At 36.9% G+C, this 17,954-nt stretch overlaps 1 protein-coding gene across 1 annotated transcript in view; it reads right to left on the bottom strand.

The window, feature by feature from the left end:
- slc49a4 (solute carrier family 49 member 4) overlaps window positions 1-17,949 on the bottom strand; it is a 47,378-nt gene extending 29,429 nt beyond the window's left edge. Inside the window, exons 1-4 of the mRNA XM_024286365.1 lie at window positions 17,520-17,949; window positions 13,157-13,250; window positions 4,216-4,487; window positions 2,911-3,040 (exon numbers count right to left, since the gene is read on the bottom strand). Coding sequence (XP_024142133.1) covers window positions 2,911-3,040; window positions 4,216-4,487; window positions 13,157-13,250; window positions 17,520-17,811 — 788 coding nt within the window. The 5' untranslated portion in view covers window positions 17,812-17,949. The remainder of the gene's footprint in view (window positions 1-2,910; window positions 3,041-4,215; window positions 4,488-13,156; window positions 13,251-17,519) is intronic.
- Between the last annotated feature and the right edge of the window lie 5 nt (window positions 17,950-17,954).

Here is a 17,954-nt window from a genome sequence, read left to right as displayed (position 1 = left end):
AAAATGACCTCATACCAACATTATAATGCAAGCTACATTGTAAGAGCATTAAAAAATCTGAAGAAAACTTTTAAAAAAGGCAAACTGTAACCTTTTCGTACGCATTTCTCCTTTGTATAATAGAGTTTTAGATGAGGATAGAAATCTTCCTGACGGTGTTAAATTGGAGAGAGCATGACCTTTATTCCAATATTTAACTATATCAAGCAAAACAAAGAATACTTTGTTAATTAAAGTCATAAAAATTAAAGGTATTTTTTAAAATAAAATTGAAGTTTTAAAGCAGTTGGGGGGAATTAGAAGACATTTTACATTGTTTTACAAAAGAAAAGTGATTTCTTTTCATATATTTTGTATAACTTCCTGGTTTCTAAAATCTACCTTAGAACTTTTCATAGAAAGCAGTAAATTCTGGAATATTATCCACTAAGTAGAATAACCTTAAAGTGCAGATCATTGCACTGAAAATCCTAGATCTCTTTTAGTAAACACTTTAAATTAGCTGATCACATATTTCCAAGGAAAAGAAAGAGTTTAAACCTGTCCTCTGAGTCATTCATTAATAAATTACAGAGTCTTTATAATTATTGTTGATATTATTTTAAGTGTATTTTTATGTTATTTACTATCTATCAGCTGTATTTAATAGAACTATGGTAACAAGGTACCACAATGTGATAGGAAACTACCCTTTTGATTGGATCAATACAGTGGCGTGGCGTGGCGTGGCATGGTATTCTATTTGGGCTCACTTTCTGGGGACTGGAAGGCTTAATGAATTCAAGTACTAACATACACTTTTTTGGGGGAAAAAAGTTTTGAATTAATTTAATTAAAAAATATCAAAAAGATGAAAAATTACAACACTAAAAGAGAGCTAGTTACAAGCTCCCTCTGTGCTCCCTTAAAAATATGACACTTTCAAAACGGTACTAAGATCAAGAAGAAAATCATTATGAATGCTTTTTTTGTTGTTTTGTTTTTTAGAGTAGAGAGGTTAGACCTTGTCTAAGGGTCTTGCAGTCTTTGCAGCACATGATGTACCATCCACACTTCTAATCAGACCATTGTTGTGGAAGCAGATGTGAGCAGCTGGAAGCACTCATCAAACTGCAGATTATAAGCCACGGCTCAGATCCTGACAGACTTAATGGATTAGAAGACTCATCAATGGATAGAGATCGGGCAAACTGGTGGATTTTACCGGCGAAGTTCAATGGCGCTTACAAGTTGTTTCGTAAAGCCTTACATCCTTCATCTTAAATCAATGGATTGGGTATTATTCAGTCACGAGACGCTTCTCCGTCACTCTTAAACTACAATTATTTCAAAGGCAGAGGAGGATCAATGCTTTCTAGAAGCTTTTTTCTCACACTTAACATAAAATCCTGTTCATTCAAATGCAGCAACATTCTTCACCATGTTAAAGCCTTTGTCACATGCTGCCGTACACGTTTTTTTTTTTTAATGTTGTACAGCTTTAAGGCTACTAAAAGTTACCCATTTGGGAATTAGTTAACTATCTTAGAACTTTTATTTTAAAAGGTTAAAGTGTAATTGCACAAGTTTTCAATAATTCAAGACAGAAATGTGTTTCACTACTTTTTCAGATGTTTTAAAAATACTAAAATATCTAATCTGATTAAAGAACTAGAAAGTAAAGTTTGAGATGCTGCCAGGAATAATGAACAAACGTTTAACCTATCAAGATTTTTTTTTGCAGTAAATGAGTGCTAATGAACTAATTTAACATTAATAGTCAAACTGCTGCAAGAGTTTCTGTGCAGTGTAATGCTGAAAAAGAACCCTTCCTCCTCTATGGGGTGGTCTCCTGCTAGTGTTTGAGACTGCTGACAAAAGATAAACGCTGCTTAAACAGGTCACTGGAAGGCTGCCTATCACCAGTGGAACAGAAACCCTCTCAGCTAGATGGGCCTGGTTGAGTTGGTCAGACATGCACGTCTGGGTGTATCTGTCCGGAACTAAGTATTAGGTTTATATCTGATTGAGCTTTTCAGCCATCCCAAAAAATCTGATGGAAATTAAGCCTTTATGTGCTACAAAAGAAAGAGCTTCCAGGAAGCCCGGCACCACAGTAGAGTTATCTTTTCCTGTGAATATAGCCAGTTAAGCTGAACCAAATCCCTAGTCGCAACTGCCCAGCTTTTCTTCATCGGCCTTTATTCCCTTGCCACTGCCACAGGCCTCATTCCTTTACAAGCCAGGCAAAAGGCAGAGCACACACTTCACGGGCAATTCTGTTTGCCTGCAGCCCAGAGAATAAATATGGCCTTGATGGAAAGTGTGAAGGCGTGTGGAGATGGGAGCAGCAGGATTATAATAAGTGTGATTCAATTTTAAGCTTTTTCTCTCGGGACTTTCTCATCAGAGAAAAAGACAAACAACAAATTCCCCTAACGTCCTGGACCTTGTCATAACAGACCATCTTTCTACCTCTGACCACAAGCAGACACGTCTCCTGGGAAGATCCTTCTAACCGACGCTGCGAGTGTGAATGCAGGAGTCGATTCCCTCAATAGAAAGCAGAGTATTGTAGCTTTGTAATTAATCTAGGGGGGAAAGCATGGGGTTTCTTTGATTACAGCCCAAGCAGATGGTGAGTGGCAGACCCCTTCATTAAGATTCTGTGCCCCTCCGCGGTGCAAGACTCTGTCACTTTAACTTTCTGAGACGGAAGGCAACCACTGCATCAACAAACTCTGGAAGCTGCACCAATCAGGTTTTCCTGACCACTCACTGAGAGACTTGAGTGCATGAAACACAATCACACCTGAAAGTTGCCTAAATACGTCAGTACTTGACCATGCTGATAGATGGTTTTGGGGGAGGAAGCCCTCCCCCTCCCAACCACACGGTCCCATTTCATTTGTAGAGGTTTGTGGTTTTTACCTCAGAAGTCTGCAGATGCTGCTCCTGTAACTCAGTCTCTGGCTTGCAGCCGCCACACTGGGAGGGATCGGTGGCCGTGAAGGGAAGTAGAGCAAGATCGCTGCAAAAAGCACAGCGACTGCAGCCAGTTCTGCAACAGCACAAAGAGTAGAGAAAAGAAAGGAGATATATGCATTTCTTAGAGTATTAGAGTTAAATACTTTTAAAAAGAGCACTAATGTTTATAAAGACCCACTCTAATGTGTTTTTAACATGTTTTTGCACATTTTTTGATGATGAAGGACATAAAAACAGAAAATTAGGCAAAAAAAATAGGATCAGATTATTTTTTATTCTAATTATTGTGAATCAGGAGCAGACAGAAATGCAGTTTGAAAAAACTTGCAGCAGGGATGCAAAAGCTACAATCTGCAGGCAACAAGCTCCTTGCTCCACTCCATTCTGATAAATCCACTTGAGGACAAATAGATCCATAAATGTCTTTGTTTTCATCGTACAAGCGTATATCTAGCTCAAAGGCGGACAGCTGTTTAGCTCCTATATTGCTCATATTTTTGCTCCACTGGTAATGTTAGGTTGGATGCGTGAATAGCTGTAAGCTAGCAAAATCACATGTAAACAGACGGATGATGGGAAGTTGGGACGGGGTTGCTCTGTGCTAACTCAAATCAAGTGAATTTGCAGAAAATGTGTCATAGTAAACAACAGTTTTTATTTATTTATTCATCTATTTATTTATTTATTTATTTATGTATTTATTTCTAAAAACAGCATTATAGTAATTGATAAACTACTAGGAACAATATTTAAAATTGATCAAAAGATGATCAGAGCAGGACTTTAGCAAATCTGAGAGTCATTGAGTAGGAAAGCATAGTTCTGCTGGACACAGAAGAACAAAAAAAATGAATTATTTTTTCCTCTTTCTCACAAAAATATTTTTTTTGCTTCAACTGCACCATAAAACTTGAATCTGACCTTTTATTTTGCAGTGTTTACAATGTGAAGCTTATAATTCGCAATCATGTCTGCTTTGTCTATTAAAAAAATTAACATTACTACTTTTGATTAAACACAGCCTTAATCTATCAGAGCTTCTTCTCTTTTCATTGCAGTTTTAATTTTCTGAATCACTTAAGCATAACAAGCTATTTTTCAGAGCCACATCTCCAAGGACTACGACTGAAGCTCTATGCATTTGAGCAAAATCCCCTCGACTGATTGTCTTTTTTATCTCCTGACGAGGCTGACATTATGTCAGAATGATGCGCTATCAGTCGGCGCCTTCAGAGCCTTTTGTTTTACCTGCATACAAAATCAGCTGGATCCTCTCGGAAATGGAGCTGTCAGAGACCGCCGCCGCCACGCCGTTCACCGTCTGGGACACATTGGGAGCCGGAACAACCAGAGGCCCCACAAGAAAGGAGGCGGCGCCGCCCAGGTAGCAGAAGAGTGAGGCGATGGCCGTGGCCGTGGCTCTCTGATCAGGAGCAAACCACGTGGTGGAGAGGTAGGGGCCTGCGCTCATGGTGGTCGGGCCAGCTAAACCGTTAAGAAGCTGGCCTCCGTGAATCAGCCTGGAATGGAAAAAAAACGACAAATATCGGTTTTAACACTTTAGTTAAATAATTAGTAAAAAATCAACAAGATGTGAAGCTGAAGCTGAATGGCTCCTTAACTTTAAGTTTAGAGAAAGATCTAACACAGCAAATATTTTATGAAAGACATGGATTTAATTATATAATACCATTTGCTATAATACTATTTATATCAGTTTAAGTTGATTTACAGACCACTTTATTTATTTGATTTCTACACCAAAAGCTTTACATCAAATTCTCTTCAAAATAATTCAATCTAAAAACATAAAAACAAATTAAAACTTAAATGAATTCTATCAAATGTGAGAATTCCAAAGTAACAAAGTAACCACACCCTCCCTAAATCCAAGTTTTAGTGTGACCGAGCTGTGAGACAAATGCACTCTGAGACATCGTTTGATTGCCTCAAGAGCTTCAATTCCCTCCAAACCTGTCTGATTGAGACAGTCAGTCAGCAGAGACAGCTCACAGTTGAGCGATTGTCTGAGTGTTCAGTAAAGACGCTGTGCGTTCGCAGCAGCCGGAGCTGTCTCAACAGGGAGAGCAGGAGAGAAGGTGAGAAACAGAGGAGGGAGAGTGACAGGGATGACAGCAGACGAGGGAAGAACCTCCACAGAGGAGGACGTTTTTCTGTTATATTTTCATCAAGCTATTAAAAAAGGTTTTGTATGTTTTATCATTATGTATGGAGCCCCTGAAATCAAAGAAAAAAAAAAAAACATTTTTTCTGGTTACTATCTGGTGAGCACCAAATACCATCTGGTGAGCACTAGTTACTATCTGGTGCGCACCATTTACTAACTGGTGATAGTTTCTGGTGAGTACCAGACTGGTGAGCACTGGTTACTATTTAGTTCGCACCAGTTATAATCTGGTTGGCACCAGATAGTTTTTTTTTTATATATATATATACACATTTCTTTTTCAGATTACTATCGGCAAGCACCAGTTATTATCTGGTGGGCACCAGATACCATCTGGAAAGCACCAGAAACTATCTGGTGCTCAAAAAATACTATGTGGTGAGCACCATTTTTTCCATTTTTTTATTAGGTCACTATCTGGTGAGTACCAGTTACTTTCTAATTATTTTTTAAGGTTACTTTTTGATGAGCACCAGATACTATCTGGTGAGTACCGGTTACTTTCTGTTTTTTTTTTTCTTTAAAAAAGTTTTTCTGGTTACTATCTAATATGCACCAGATACTGTCTGGTTCGCACCAGATAGTAACCCAAACATTTTTTTCTTTAGAAAATAAAATTTTTCCTCTAACTTCAGGAATCCTGCAGGAACCAACACATACAGATTTTTATTTATTTATTTATTTTGTGTAAAATATCTCAAACTCTAAAAATTGTGGTACAATGTGAACATGACATGATGGTTACACCCCCTTGTACCTAACAGGCACTCCAGCCTTCTACTGCATCACTTTCCACATAGAGAATCAGTTTGATGAGAAGATGATTTTCTTGTCCTTAAAAAATTGTTTTAAATTAATCTTTTTTTTTACCATAAAAGAGGAATACACTCCTGTGGTGACGGCCACTGAGTATTAGCTCCTTCATCAAAACTCCTTCCTGATTTTCATAAATAAGAAAAAATATTGGCTCAGGTTTGAAATTAGTTGCCATGCTTTTGAAGTCTCCTCTGTGAAACATCACAACTCCCTGCTGGGGGTAAGAAACAAATTATAAATTGGATTTAGGGATGCCAAAAAAAATAAATACATAAAAATAATTAGCTTTTTCTTTTTTTTGCAAACCTCCATCTTAAATTCAAATCTTCATTATAAAATAAAAAAAGGTTTCTAGAATGTACTGTTACTTTTTTGTTAATTTCCACACATCTTAAACTTTACAGATGTTAACAAACTAAATATCTTCCTCGTCTCCAGTGTCCATTTCTATCTGACTGACTCTGGCTTTCACACATGAATGTGACCCAGCAGAGCAGAAGAAGCTGCCTTGACTGTGACAACTTAACAGCAAGAGTTTGACAACAAATGACCTGAACAGCTTTTTTTTCCTCATTCAGTGTGCTTCAGATTTACAGCAGGACAAAACCTCAGAGGCTTTTAACTCAGCCGTCTGTGTTGGTGCGTGACAGGCCAACAGCTCCTCTCAAGTTCGTCCTCAATCTCAGCTGGAAAGATCAAACCAGAGCAGCATTCCACACCATTACATTCTCCATCGAATTATGCACGACACAAGATGAGAATACCAGCAGTAATTTCCATCTTTAGCATTAGAACCGTCTCCTGGGCATTTCCTTTTTGGGATGTAGGTATCATAATCATTCGTTGTTGCATTGTTATGATACGGAGGATCTGCTCTGAGGTTAAGATCAACGTGAAAATAACCAGGAGCAAAGTTGGGGTTTTCCCTCGATATTCAGCCTAATCTAAGATGACTCCATTTGCATACAGAAACCTCGCAAAGGATGCTGTTTGAAATAAACTCCCAATCCAATCATCTTTTGATCTATCGTAAAAGCGTTCCCAGTTGTCTTAATTGTGAGTTTGGCTTTTGTGGCAAAAAATCAGGAAACCTGTATTATTTTCTTGGACATAGTTTCTGCAGAGTGGCAGGAGTTGTGGTCTGGACTACTGGTGCAGAGTAAGCCCATCCCCACTACCCATCTGTTTACACTCTGGCTATGTTCAAATTCCCTCTCAACTCCCTAACAACTAAAAAATAGATCACAATGGACTATATAGTGTCCTGAATTTAAAAGGAATTTGGACACCATGATCACAACTTTTTTATTTTTTAAACAGCAAACATAACGTCACCAATTAAAACCTAATTAAGACAAGCATTTCACGAAGTCTATATATGAATCCAGTTTGTTCTGAAGATGAAAACATGGTTGATTTAAAAAAAAGGAAGAAAAAAACTCAACTAAAATACATTTTCTTCACTAAAATAGTTTAAAACACAATGCATTGTACTCTATATTCGCCAATCTAGTGAGCATCAATGCAAACTAGCTTTTCGCAAAGACTTCTGGGAAATTTCTAGAGCTCTCAATTTTGGAATTTTAAATTATGACAGCTCTAGAAAATGGCAAATGCATGATATAGTGCACCATTTAGTAAGCAGTGCAGGAATTTGGAAAGAATCTCTCTCGCTAATTTCATTATAGTTTCTATGTAGTTTCATAAATATGATCTTTTTCAAACTACATTTTTTCACCTGCTCTCGGTTTGAATAAAGAAATACTCAGAAATGCCTTTTTAAGCTTAATTTTCTCTTAAATGTCATTACAAAAAAGCACCAAGAACGTGTTAAAAACACCCAAAACTTGATTTTCATCGGAGTGGGTCTTTAACAGAAGCAAACACTGAATAAAGTCAACAAGTAAACTAAGACGAAAGCTGAATATGTCTAAAACCAAAGGGCAACGAGCTAATCAGATGAAATAAATCCACACAGTGACAAACTTTTAATGTAACCTTTTCCTAATTAAATGGATCACAGTGTGTTTGGGCACGCTGTCAAAGTTCAGCTGAAATCCAGCATGGAATTATTAAGAGGCAACAAATATGACAGAGAATTCGTCAAATGTGCTTTTTTCTGTGTCTATTTCCTAGACTGTGCTGTACACATTAGTGCATGCAAACAAAAAATAACCTTTCAGGGAAAAATACAACGTTATTAAAAGTGTCTGTAATGGCAAAGTGTCAGTTCAGGTGGAGTTTCTGTTTTCACAAGCAATAGAAAATCCACAGAAAACAATGAAAATCTATATTCATGCAGTTTAAAAGCATTATTTATACATTAAATATATATAACTACCACCCAATCAAGCAAGTAAACAAAAAACGTTTTTTTTAAATAAATAAAACATTTCTGACAGTTTTTCCTGTGTGGCATGTGACTTTAAAAACACAGGCTTCTGAAATACAGTGAAGAAAATAAGTATTTGCTGTTTTTGTAGGTTTTCCCACCTAAAAGAAACTGTTCAAAGATAGAAAATCACAACAACAAAATTAATTCCTCAACTGTAAGTCTTTAGTTAACAGAGTTTGGATGCTGCACTGAAATAGAAATATTGGTTTTTACAATAAAGCTTAATTATTCATTTTCAGAATATAATCTGAGGAGAAAAATGGCTATAATTAAGCTTTTTAAACTTGGTTTGAAAAGTTTGATAGTTCCTCGACTTACTGTTCCAGACCAAAGGAGGGGGCGCTGCAAATAAAAAGTCTGTCATCCATCAGTTGATGAGAACTTATAACATAAGGGTGAAGGAGTCACTTGAGAGCCTGTGGCTGAAGAGACAAAGAGAGAAGGAATATTTTTCCGACGAGCGATCATTTATCAGCATTGATGAACTCTGTCAGACTGAATCCGGTTGAGAATGAGGCATATTAGCCGGCAGTGTGGCATAACCATCGGAGTCCTTGTGGTCCATCGGAGCTTACAGATGCAATTTTCTCATGAAAATGGGCCAAAGCAATCACTCTAAAAGGCACCAAAACAACCTCTGTAATATAACAGCCTGCTCCACTTGTAGAGTGGTCAGCTGAGTCAGGATATACCTCATTGACACTTACTAAAGATATTGTTCTGTGTGTTAGTGCTGCAGAGAGAACGGTTTAGTCTGAAAACGCCAGAGGACGAAAGGGTAAAAGGTCGACCTCTTTGATGTGAGAACAGCATTGATCACATGGTTTATTCAAGGGAAACAAATGTGCTTGATTAAACTTCACAATGCACATTCGCATCACTAAAATCAGACATTTCTCTAGTCAGATGTTTGACTTTAAAAAAAATCCCCCAAAAACAAAAGGCGATCTTTGCTTCCTCAGGAGGTAATCAGGACCAGAAACCAGTTCCGCTCTGACATGTAGGGGGGAAACAAACAGATCTGCAGGGGGGGTTTGAGGGAACATGCATGCTTTTAACCCTGGACAGCTGTCGCCACATGTGTAATGATCAAAGGAGAGCAGGAAACCACAATATCGTGTTTGATCTTTTGCGCAATGTCCTCAAACGCCACATATTTCTAATTTGGGCGTCAACCAAAGAAGTTGTTCCTTATTGGAGCTCCAGCTTGCATGATAGATGAGAAGAAGCTAATCTGTGAGAGTCCAACAATGCATGCAACTAAACAAAAGCTTACAGCCTGATGCTGCTGCACTGTAAAGTAAAGATTGACATCTACTGGTAAGAAATGGAACTGCATGTTACCTATACTTTTTTGCTTTTTACCCTTTTTAAGCGAGTATGTGCCATACTACAATATATTGTGTGATTATTGATAGCTTTTTGCCTTTATATCTTCTTTTCATTTTGAAAAAGTGAATTAGAAGAAGTGACGGTCAATTCTGCTTACTATATTACAGAAAAAAGGAAACAGGTTGCAGCACTGACTCATGAGCATTTCCAGATTTTCCTCAAGAGTCTCAAAGAAAAGAGGGGCGCTCAGTGATGCAGGCGGAGTCGGATCGGGTTTGATTTCATCCGGCTGGAAATCTAGAACTGATGCAATATGATTGGGGAATCTGGTTTAACATCAAATGATCTGATCTCAGCAGGTTTCACGGAGTAGAACAGAAAAGGGTGTCTTTTTCCAGTTTTCATTTCCTCTTTACGGTAAAAACATTTGCCACACTAAGACAGTCTGTTTTCGTATCACGTGCAGAATCTGTTGAATAAACACGCTATCTTTTTAACGTTAGAGTAGTCATTTCTGCTGGTAGACAAGATGATCCAAATATGCTGATAAAGACGACTCGAAAGACAGCTATATTGCTAGAAATAACAGACAGGACTGATTTTAAAAAAATGTGTTTTGGGTGTTTTTAACATGTGATTGTGCCATTTTTATTATGATGGTGGACATATATAAAGAAAATTAAACTAAATTAAGATGAATATTTATTCAAATTGATGGAAAACGTGTGTAGCAGTGACATAAAAGCTACAAGCTTCCTGCTCTGCTCCATTCTGATGCATCCACTTAAAGACAAATAGATTCTCAAAACCGTACGCTGATAGCTCCAATATTGCTGTACCTGTAATATTAGGTTAGGGGTGTGAGGGGCCATGAAAGAGAGTAGACGGATCAGTGAAGGGGAGTGGGGGCGGGCTTGCTCCATGTCAACAGGCCCGCCCACAACTCAGAGGTGAATTTCTAATGAACTACTGTTGCTTGCAGAAACTACATCCAAGAAAACCACACAGGTTTTTGAATTTTGGCTAAAAGCCGCATAATGATAATTAAAAGACCACTGAAAAGGGTTTTACAATAGACCAAAAGATGATCAGAGTGAGGTCTTTAACTCAAAATTGCATACATGGAGATCACTGATAAGTAGCGTTTAACTAAAATGTGTTTTAGCAGAAAAAAAATAATTATTGCAGAAAAATAGTGTGTATTTCTTCAAAAGTGCATAACAAAATTACACATCTAAAGTTTAGATCATTGAGGGTCAAGAAAAGACATTTAGAAAGGGTTGGCATCTTTATAAAACTCAGATCCAGCATTTCCTCTGATTTTTATTTTATATTAATCAGAATTACAGATTTATCTTTAAAAATTCTTGAAAATCTCATCTATAGGAAACTAAAGCCCAGGCCGCTGCGATGGAATCAAAACTACATGTTCATCAATGTGAAAAAAGGAGGTATTTTTGTTTAAAACAGGAACTTCTTTCTGTCGTGAAAAGAAAAACCGACTTTAAAAGTCAAATTCTCAGCAGTCATGTCATTACTTTAGCTTGGAAGGCCTGTGAGGCCTTTATAGGCTGTTGCATAACAGCAGATTCAGAGCAGGGTCAACCGTCTGCAATGATGCATTTATGTCAAGTACCATGTGATACTGCAGTGCGCTCATATGAAAGGTCAAAGTGGATTTAAACAGATCCAATAATGCACACGACTGCTCTAATGTTATCTAAAGTGTGTCAGGAGTGTCTTTTTCTTGCATTCATAAATGTTTCCTCCTTTACTTACATTTGACCTACATTCCCATAGGTCAAATAAAAAGATCTTTACACCTCGCTAATGGTTTTTCGTCTGCAGCCCCGTGAGACGCAGAGATAAAGAGATTAAGAAACAGAATTGATTCGTTTACTCTTTGAAAGGGTTTTCAAACACATTGGATCTGGCAAATTAAAAAGAATATCTTCATGTTCTGATGTTTAATTATCTATTACTTCATAGTGGATCCTAAAGGAAATGTTGGAGACTTTATGAATATATGTACCATGTAAAGTGAAATTGTGAATCATACATTAAAGAACCACTCTGATGAAAATTGTGCTTTTAGTATGTTCTTAGGACATATTTTTCATGATGGAGGACAAATATAAAGAAAATTTAGATTAAATATGCATTTCTGAGTATTTCTTTATTCAAATTGTTGTCAATCACAAACAGACGAAGAAAAGCAGTTGGAAAAATAACTTTTTGTGACTTAAAAAAAAAAAAAAATCAACAGGGCGGGCCACAAGTTCGCCCTGCAACAGGGAGAGGAAGTGGGGGTGGGGATGCTCAGCTGCAATTGTTGCACCCAAAACTCAGAGTTGACTTTCTAACGAACTCCTGCCGCTCTGCAGAAATTATGTCCCCGAACAGGGGTGGAACTATTTAATCTGGCATAAACTGGAATAAATTATTTTGTTCACCCATATAAAGGTTTTTTTTTCCCTGTATTCCAGATGTCTCCCCACAGATGGCGCACTACAAATAAATTCATCTTTGTTCTGACACAGAATGTTATTCTGCATACTAGCAGTGTTGGAAGATTTATTATTTTTCAGATATTCATGTGTGATTTCCAAATCGGACGGTCATTTTTTAGATTATTCCAAAACTACATGAATGCAGCATTTCCCTAAGTTTGAGATTTCCCTGAGAGACACCAACCCATTGGTGAAAATGACATTAAAATGAGAACAAAAACCACAGTTTTGAAATAGAAACTCCAAAATGTTCTGTTTAAAGTAATTTTCAATCATGATTAAGGCATGTTTTGGTCCAGATCTCGTGTTATTTCTTTCTTTTATGAGGTGAATTACCAAAACATGTAATAAATCTGCTCCTGGTCTGGCCCTTCATCTTAGAAGCCTTTGTGGCCCACGAGTTAGAAAGTTTGCCCATCCCTGTCCTAGAAAATGGTACAGCTTTATTGATTGTGGCTAAAACATCACAAACAGAATTAAATTTGGAACGCTTTGAAAATAGATCAAAAGATGATTGAGCAGGACAAAGAAAAATTGCTTTTTGGTTATATATTTATAATTTTTGCAGCAAAGCCAGCCAGAAATGAAATGAGTCACTGTTATTGGGAAATGTATACTATTTGATATTCCACCTGGTCAGAAAATTATGCTAAGCATAAATAGAAGCTGCTAAATGGCACAAAAAGATGATCAAACAAGTTCATCTAGAGTCATCTGACTGCAGTATCATGTCTGATTACAAACCCACCAGACAAAAGCAAGGCTCTCCAACCTAATGAACATGGCTCAGCCTAAATGAGCCATGACAGAAAATGAGAAAATTAATAAACAAGTTTATAATAAAAATGTTTCCCTAATGCGTCTGATTAAAAAAGTGAGGTGACTGCTCCGACGCCCTCAAGCGGATTCCCTTGTTCTTTGGTTTGTTGGTGCTCACAGAAGCCTTACCATCGTCTCAGATGCAGATCTGGCAGTGGAACGCTCCGCAGGGCTGCTCCTAACAACATGAAGAATGCAGACAGAAGGAGAGATGCTCGCAAACCTGAGAACAAAACACAAATACGACCATTAGAAAAAGCAAACTGAGGCAGACTTCAAACAGTTGTAGAGGGAGACCTAAAACAACTGTTAGGATGCTTTAGTTTTTGCAGTGAAGCATAAATTCCCTTTTAAGACAAAATAGAACTGCCAGCAAAAAAAAAGTTTCATGTTCCTCCTTTTTGAGTGACACCAAAGGTAGGAGCAAAGCGACTTTCTACTAAACATGGAAGTCTTTGTTCTTCCTCTCACCAGCATGACATTAACAACCATTTAAAGGAATTGACCTTCCGTTTCCGAGCTGCTCTGCAGCCGAGCGGGTCATTCCCGATTAAGTACCTTCCTATAATTACTTCTGTGAGGAGTTAAGAGATGTGTATGAGGAACAAGTTAAACACTGTGGAGAAGATATGTTTAAACAACACCTAAAAGAGCTTTATTCAATTAAAAAAGTATGGATTTAACAGAATTAAGCTAAAATGCTGATTAAAAACTATTTTGAATGAGTCGGTTAAGACTATTTTTAGGATTGCTTTGGGGCATAATTGTGTTTGGCTGTCAGAAAAGGGAGTTAAGGAACCAATTTAAAAATCTTTCATCTTTTAGCAGAAAACCAGATGGATTTATTAAAAGTGGAAAGGAGCCAAAATTTGGGCTGCTTGAGTTGTCAAATATAGAGTTATATCATCAGGAAAAAAGTTTTCTTTCAACTAAAAGCAATACAGTTTTGTATTATTAAAAAACCCTGTTGTTGGTTTGGTGAATCCAGTCACAATGCAGAGAGAAGACAACAAAATAATACAAACTATTTTGTGTTTTTTTAACAATGAACATGAGACAATACTAGATTACTCTTGGTCAATTTACAGCAGGAAACTTGCATCTGAAAGCAGTAAAGAATCACAGAATAATAAAGGATATCAGTCACAAAAACTTCATCAGATTAATTTTTGAAAAATATCATTTGAGCTCGATGTGCAGAATTATACGTTCTGCCAATAGTGGAAGTTCCTATTTGTATTTTGGCTTTTGAATAATCTATTAAGAGAAGATTAGGTTAAAAAATTGACATTTTTTGTACCTCCTCCACATTGATCTCATCTTTCTTTCAGCTTTTAGAAATTTAAGTTAATAAAGTCCCACTCTGATCATCTTTTGATCTATTATAAAAGTGCTCCCAGTGGTCTTTTAATTATGATTATGTCATTTTGGGCTAAAACAAAACAAAGGACGTAGTTTCTGTAGAGCGCCAGTAGCTCATTAGAAAAATTGCCTTAGAGTTGTGGGCGGGACTGCTGGCGGGGAGTAACCCCGCCCCCTTCTCATCATCCCTTTGTTTACACGTTCTCCCTCACAACCTAAACCTAACATTACCTGTGTAACCAAAAGAGCGAACAATATTGGAGCTAAACAATTGTACTCTTTTGAGCCAGATGTCAACTCAGATGAGGAAAACAAGGAAATTCGTGGATCTAGTCCAGATGTCTGCAACTTTCAATACTTAAGAGTCATTCAGGTCCATTTCTTACGGACTACAATCCAGAAGGACCCACAAAGTCTCCTTTAAGAAAAATAAGATGCTAATGTATTTTTATTTTAGTGCAGCTATTATAATGAACATACTTTTTTTTGCTTTAACTTAAAAAAATATAAAGAAAAAAAAAGTAAAAAAAAAAAAAAAAAGAAAGATTTTATAACTTTTATTGGGGTTTTGCATGACATCTTTTCAAAATAAAACCCCTTGTTCCATATTTTATGATCTTAATGCAGCAAATGCAGCTAGTGTCATGTCAGCAGTGAAAAAAAAACATTTTATTTTACCATTGTTGCTGCATTTCGGCCAGAAATTCACAAATCAGAACTAAGTCACCCATACTGTTTTTTTAGACCATGAGAAACTTAAAATCATTTAATTTTTCAACAATAGGAAACTTGCCTTAAAATCCCATGTTCCCTAAACATGAATTCTGGCCGTATTATCTCCAACTGATAAAGGTTCTGAAAAATCCCTTTTAGTATGACTTTTAAACTACCTCGCTATTTACCTTTAAAATTAGAAAATCTTTTTTATTTTTTCTTTAACTATGAGAGTCACAATGGAGGGGTCAAAGAGTCACATGTGACTCTGGAGCCATGGGTTGCAGACCCCTGATCTAGTCGACTAGAATGAAGTGGAGCAGGGTGCTTGTGGCTTGCTTTAGTAGCTTCTACATCACATCTATAAACATTTTCAAACTGTATTTTTCATCTGCTCATGATTTAGAATATTTTGATGACAGAAATACTCAGAAATGCAATTTTAAGATTTTAAGAACATATAAGAAACACCCAAAACACAATTTTCATCGGAGTGGATCCTTCATTCTGTCATTACGAGTTTAGCAAGCAGTATTAGTGAATGTTTAAAAAAACACTCCCAGTTGCCATGGTGATTGATTAAAGAAATAAGAAAAAAACACTTATTGTGAGAAAAAAAAAAGATGTGAGAATAAAGTCTCAGAGAAAAAAACACAACAGGATCTGACTGGCCTAATAATTGAGGACTAATTTCTGATTGATAAGAACATAGCCTTCAATTTTTTAACACAGATGCAAATACAAATGCAAACATATCATGGAGGTGCTGGCCAAGAACAGCTTGTGTTGGAAGGTTAACAAAATTTCAGTTATATCCAAACTCTGAATCATCTCCTACTTTGTCAGCATATGCAGTTTTATGTGTCAACCACGTAACCCATTTTGCACCTTTACGACTTCCTCGTGCTATCTCATTTGACTCCACCTTAGGACTCTCTTTAGATGTTTACAGCTGGATAGTTAGTCAAAAACGGTTACTACCTTAGGAGAGAGGTGCCGTCTCAGACGGGAGAAGGGCTTTTCCCCTCAGACAGGTTACATCACATAGTCACAGTGTGTGAGGTGGATAGATACCATACAATTCCAAGGAATAAATGATTATGTTGCAACCTTTGATGGTCATCAGCTCTTACAGCACATTGCTTGTTTCAAAAGACTGGCATGATGAAACTCTGTTCTTTGGGGATTCATCATTAACACCAGATTGGTTGACTAGATGATTAACTGTGTTTTTTTAGGCCCAGTTTGGAGAATTGTTGCCAATATTCCAAGAACTATCCAAGTTTCAACAGCATGAACACACTATACAGCTAGAGAGGCTGTAGTGGAATCAATTTAACCACTAATACTGACTTAGTTATAATGCCGTTCCCTGTGGTAGCTTAATCAAATAATAAAACAGATATTCCATTCATACAGAGAGAAATTATGTCCTAAATTTTTTTTTAATATTTCGTTTGATATGTTAAATTTAGCATCAGAAAAATTTCCAAATGAGTTTATCTAATCGTATTCTTCCCCCAGTACTGACAGAGGTTAACATTTTGTGGAAATCTATGATTAGATTAGGCAAATCAAACACCAACAACTTCTAATTGCAGTCTAAACTGAATCACAAGATGAGTTAGGTAATATCCCGCCAAGTATTTTTCCTGCTGGGTGAGAAGCTGATGTGACATCACTTTAAGGTTTCTGTTTTGCCGATAGAAAATCCAATTTCCCTAGTTAATAAATGCTTTGAAAGTCACTTTATAATGATCTTGAAGGGCTCAGTTCCTTAAAATTCCATCATTTGTTTATAAGTATAAGGGATCTTCCTATAAAACCTGAAGTTAGTTGACCCTTCCATACATTCACATTTATCTTAGGAAAGAATAAATAAAGTTATTTTAAAAAATATGCATTAAGGCTAATACTGAATAATCAAGTCCGTTTTTAGGTAATTTACCACGTAAACATAACGAACTTTGATTTTTTTAACTATATTTATTAAGAGTAAATAATATTTTGAATGTATATTACTTTAATGCTAGTACATTTAGATAACTTTGGAAGTTTTATTGATGTAATCGTTGTTTTTCTGTGTTTTTGATGATTGCCACGATCTAAGACTTAAGTCCATAAAAGGAGACAAAAACAAAAATAATAAAATTTGAAGAAGAAGAAGGAACTTTTGAGGATAATGTGATGTTTAAAACAGATGTCAGGTGGATTGTTCATTTTTTGTAGACGTGAACTGATTGTGGAACTTGTTCCTAAAACGTACATCCTAAAAATAAAAAAAAGTCAATAAAGTTTATTGAAAAGAAGATACAAAAGTGTCTTTCTCCAGCTGTTTACTCTGTCAATGTGGGTTTGTTCCGAAATAGTGCCACCTAGAACAAAATGTTAAATAAATAAATAAATAAAAACTCACCTTTTTTATCCATTAACCACATAAACAATAACCACGGGACGAACCCCACCGGGCCCCACAGCACCAAAACGGCGATGTCCGAATTAGAGAATCCGTAGGCCTGAACGGCAGAGTTCTGAATAGGACCCCAGAAGTTCCAAATCATTCCCTGCATTAGTCCCAACAGGGAGAACAGGGTCAGAACCAGCCATCTTCTCCCGTACACTCTGCTGTTTACCGGGCTATTAGTCCCCGCGTACGACGGAACAAGAAGCGGCTCCCTCTCGGCCTCGGTGCTCGAACTAGCACCCATAATAATTCGATATTAGGTTTCAAGTCTAATAAATTCGTGTTAAACGATTCTACAGCGACGAGACATTGACGGTCACTGCGCGAGTTCGATGAAACAAAAACAGCCCTCAGTTCCTGACACGTTTCGTCACTGCGCATGTCCGG

The sequence above is a fragment of the Oryzias melastigma genome, linkage group LG21 (genome assembly GCF_002922805.2).
Source record: "Oryzias melastigma strain HK-1 linkage group LG21, ASM292280v2, whole genome shotgun sequence".
NCBI classification, from domain to species: Eukaryota; Metazoa; Chordata; class Actinopteri; order Beloniformes; family Adrianichthyidae; genus Oryzias; species Oryzias melastigma.
Note: the sequence above shows the minus strand (reverse complement) of the source record. Positions and strands in the feature narration are given on the sequence as shown.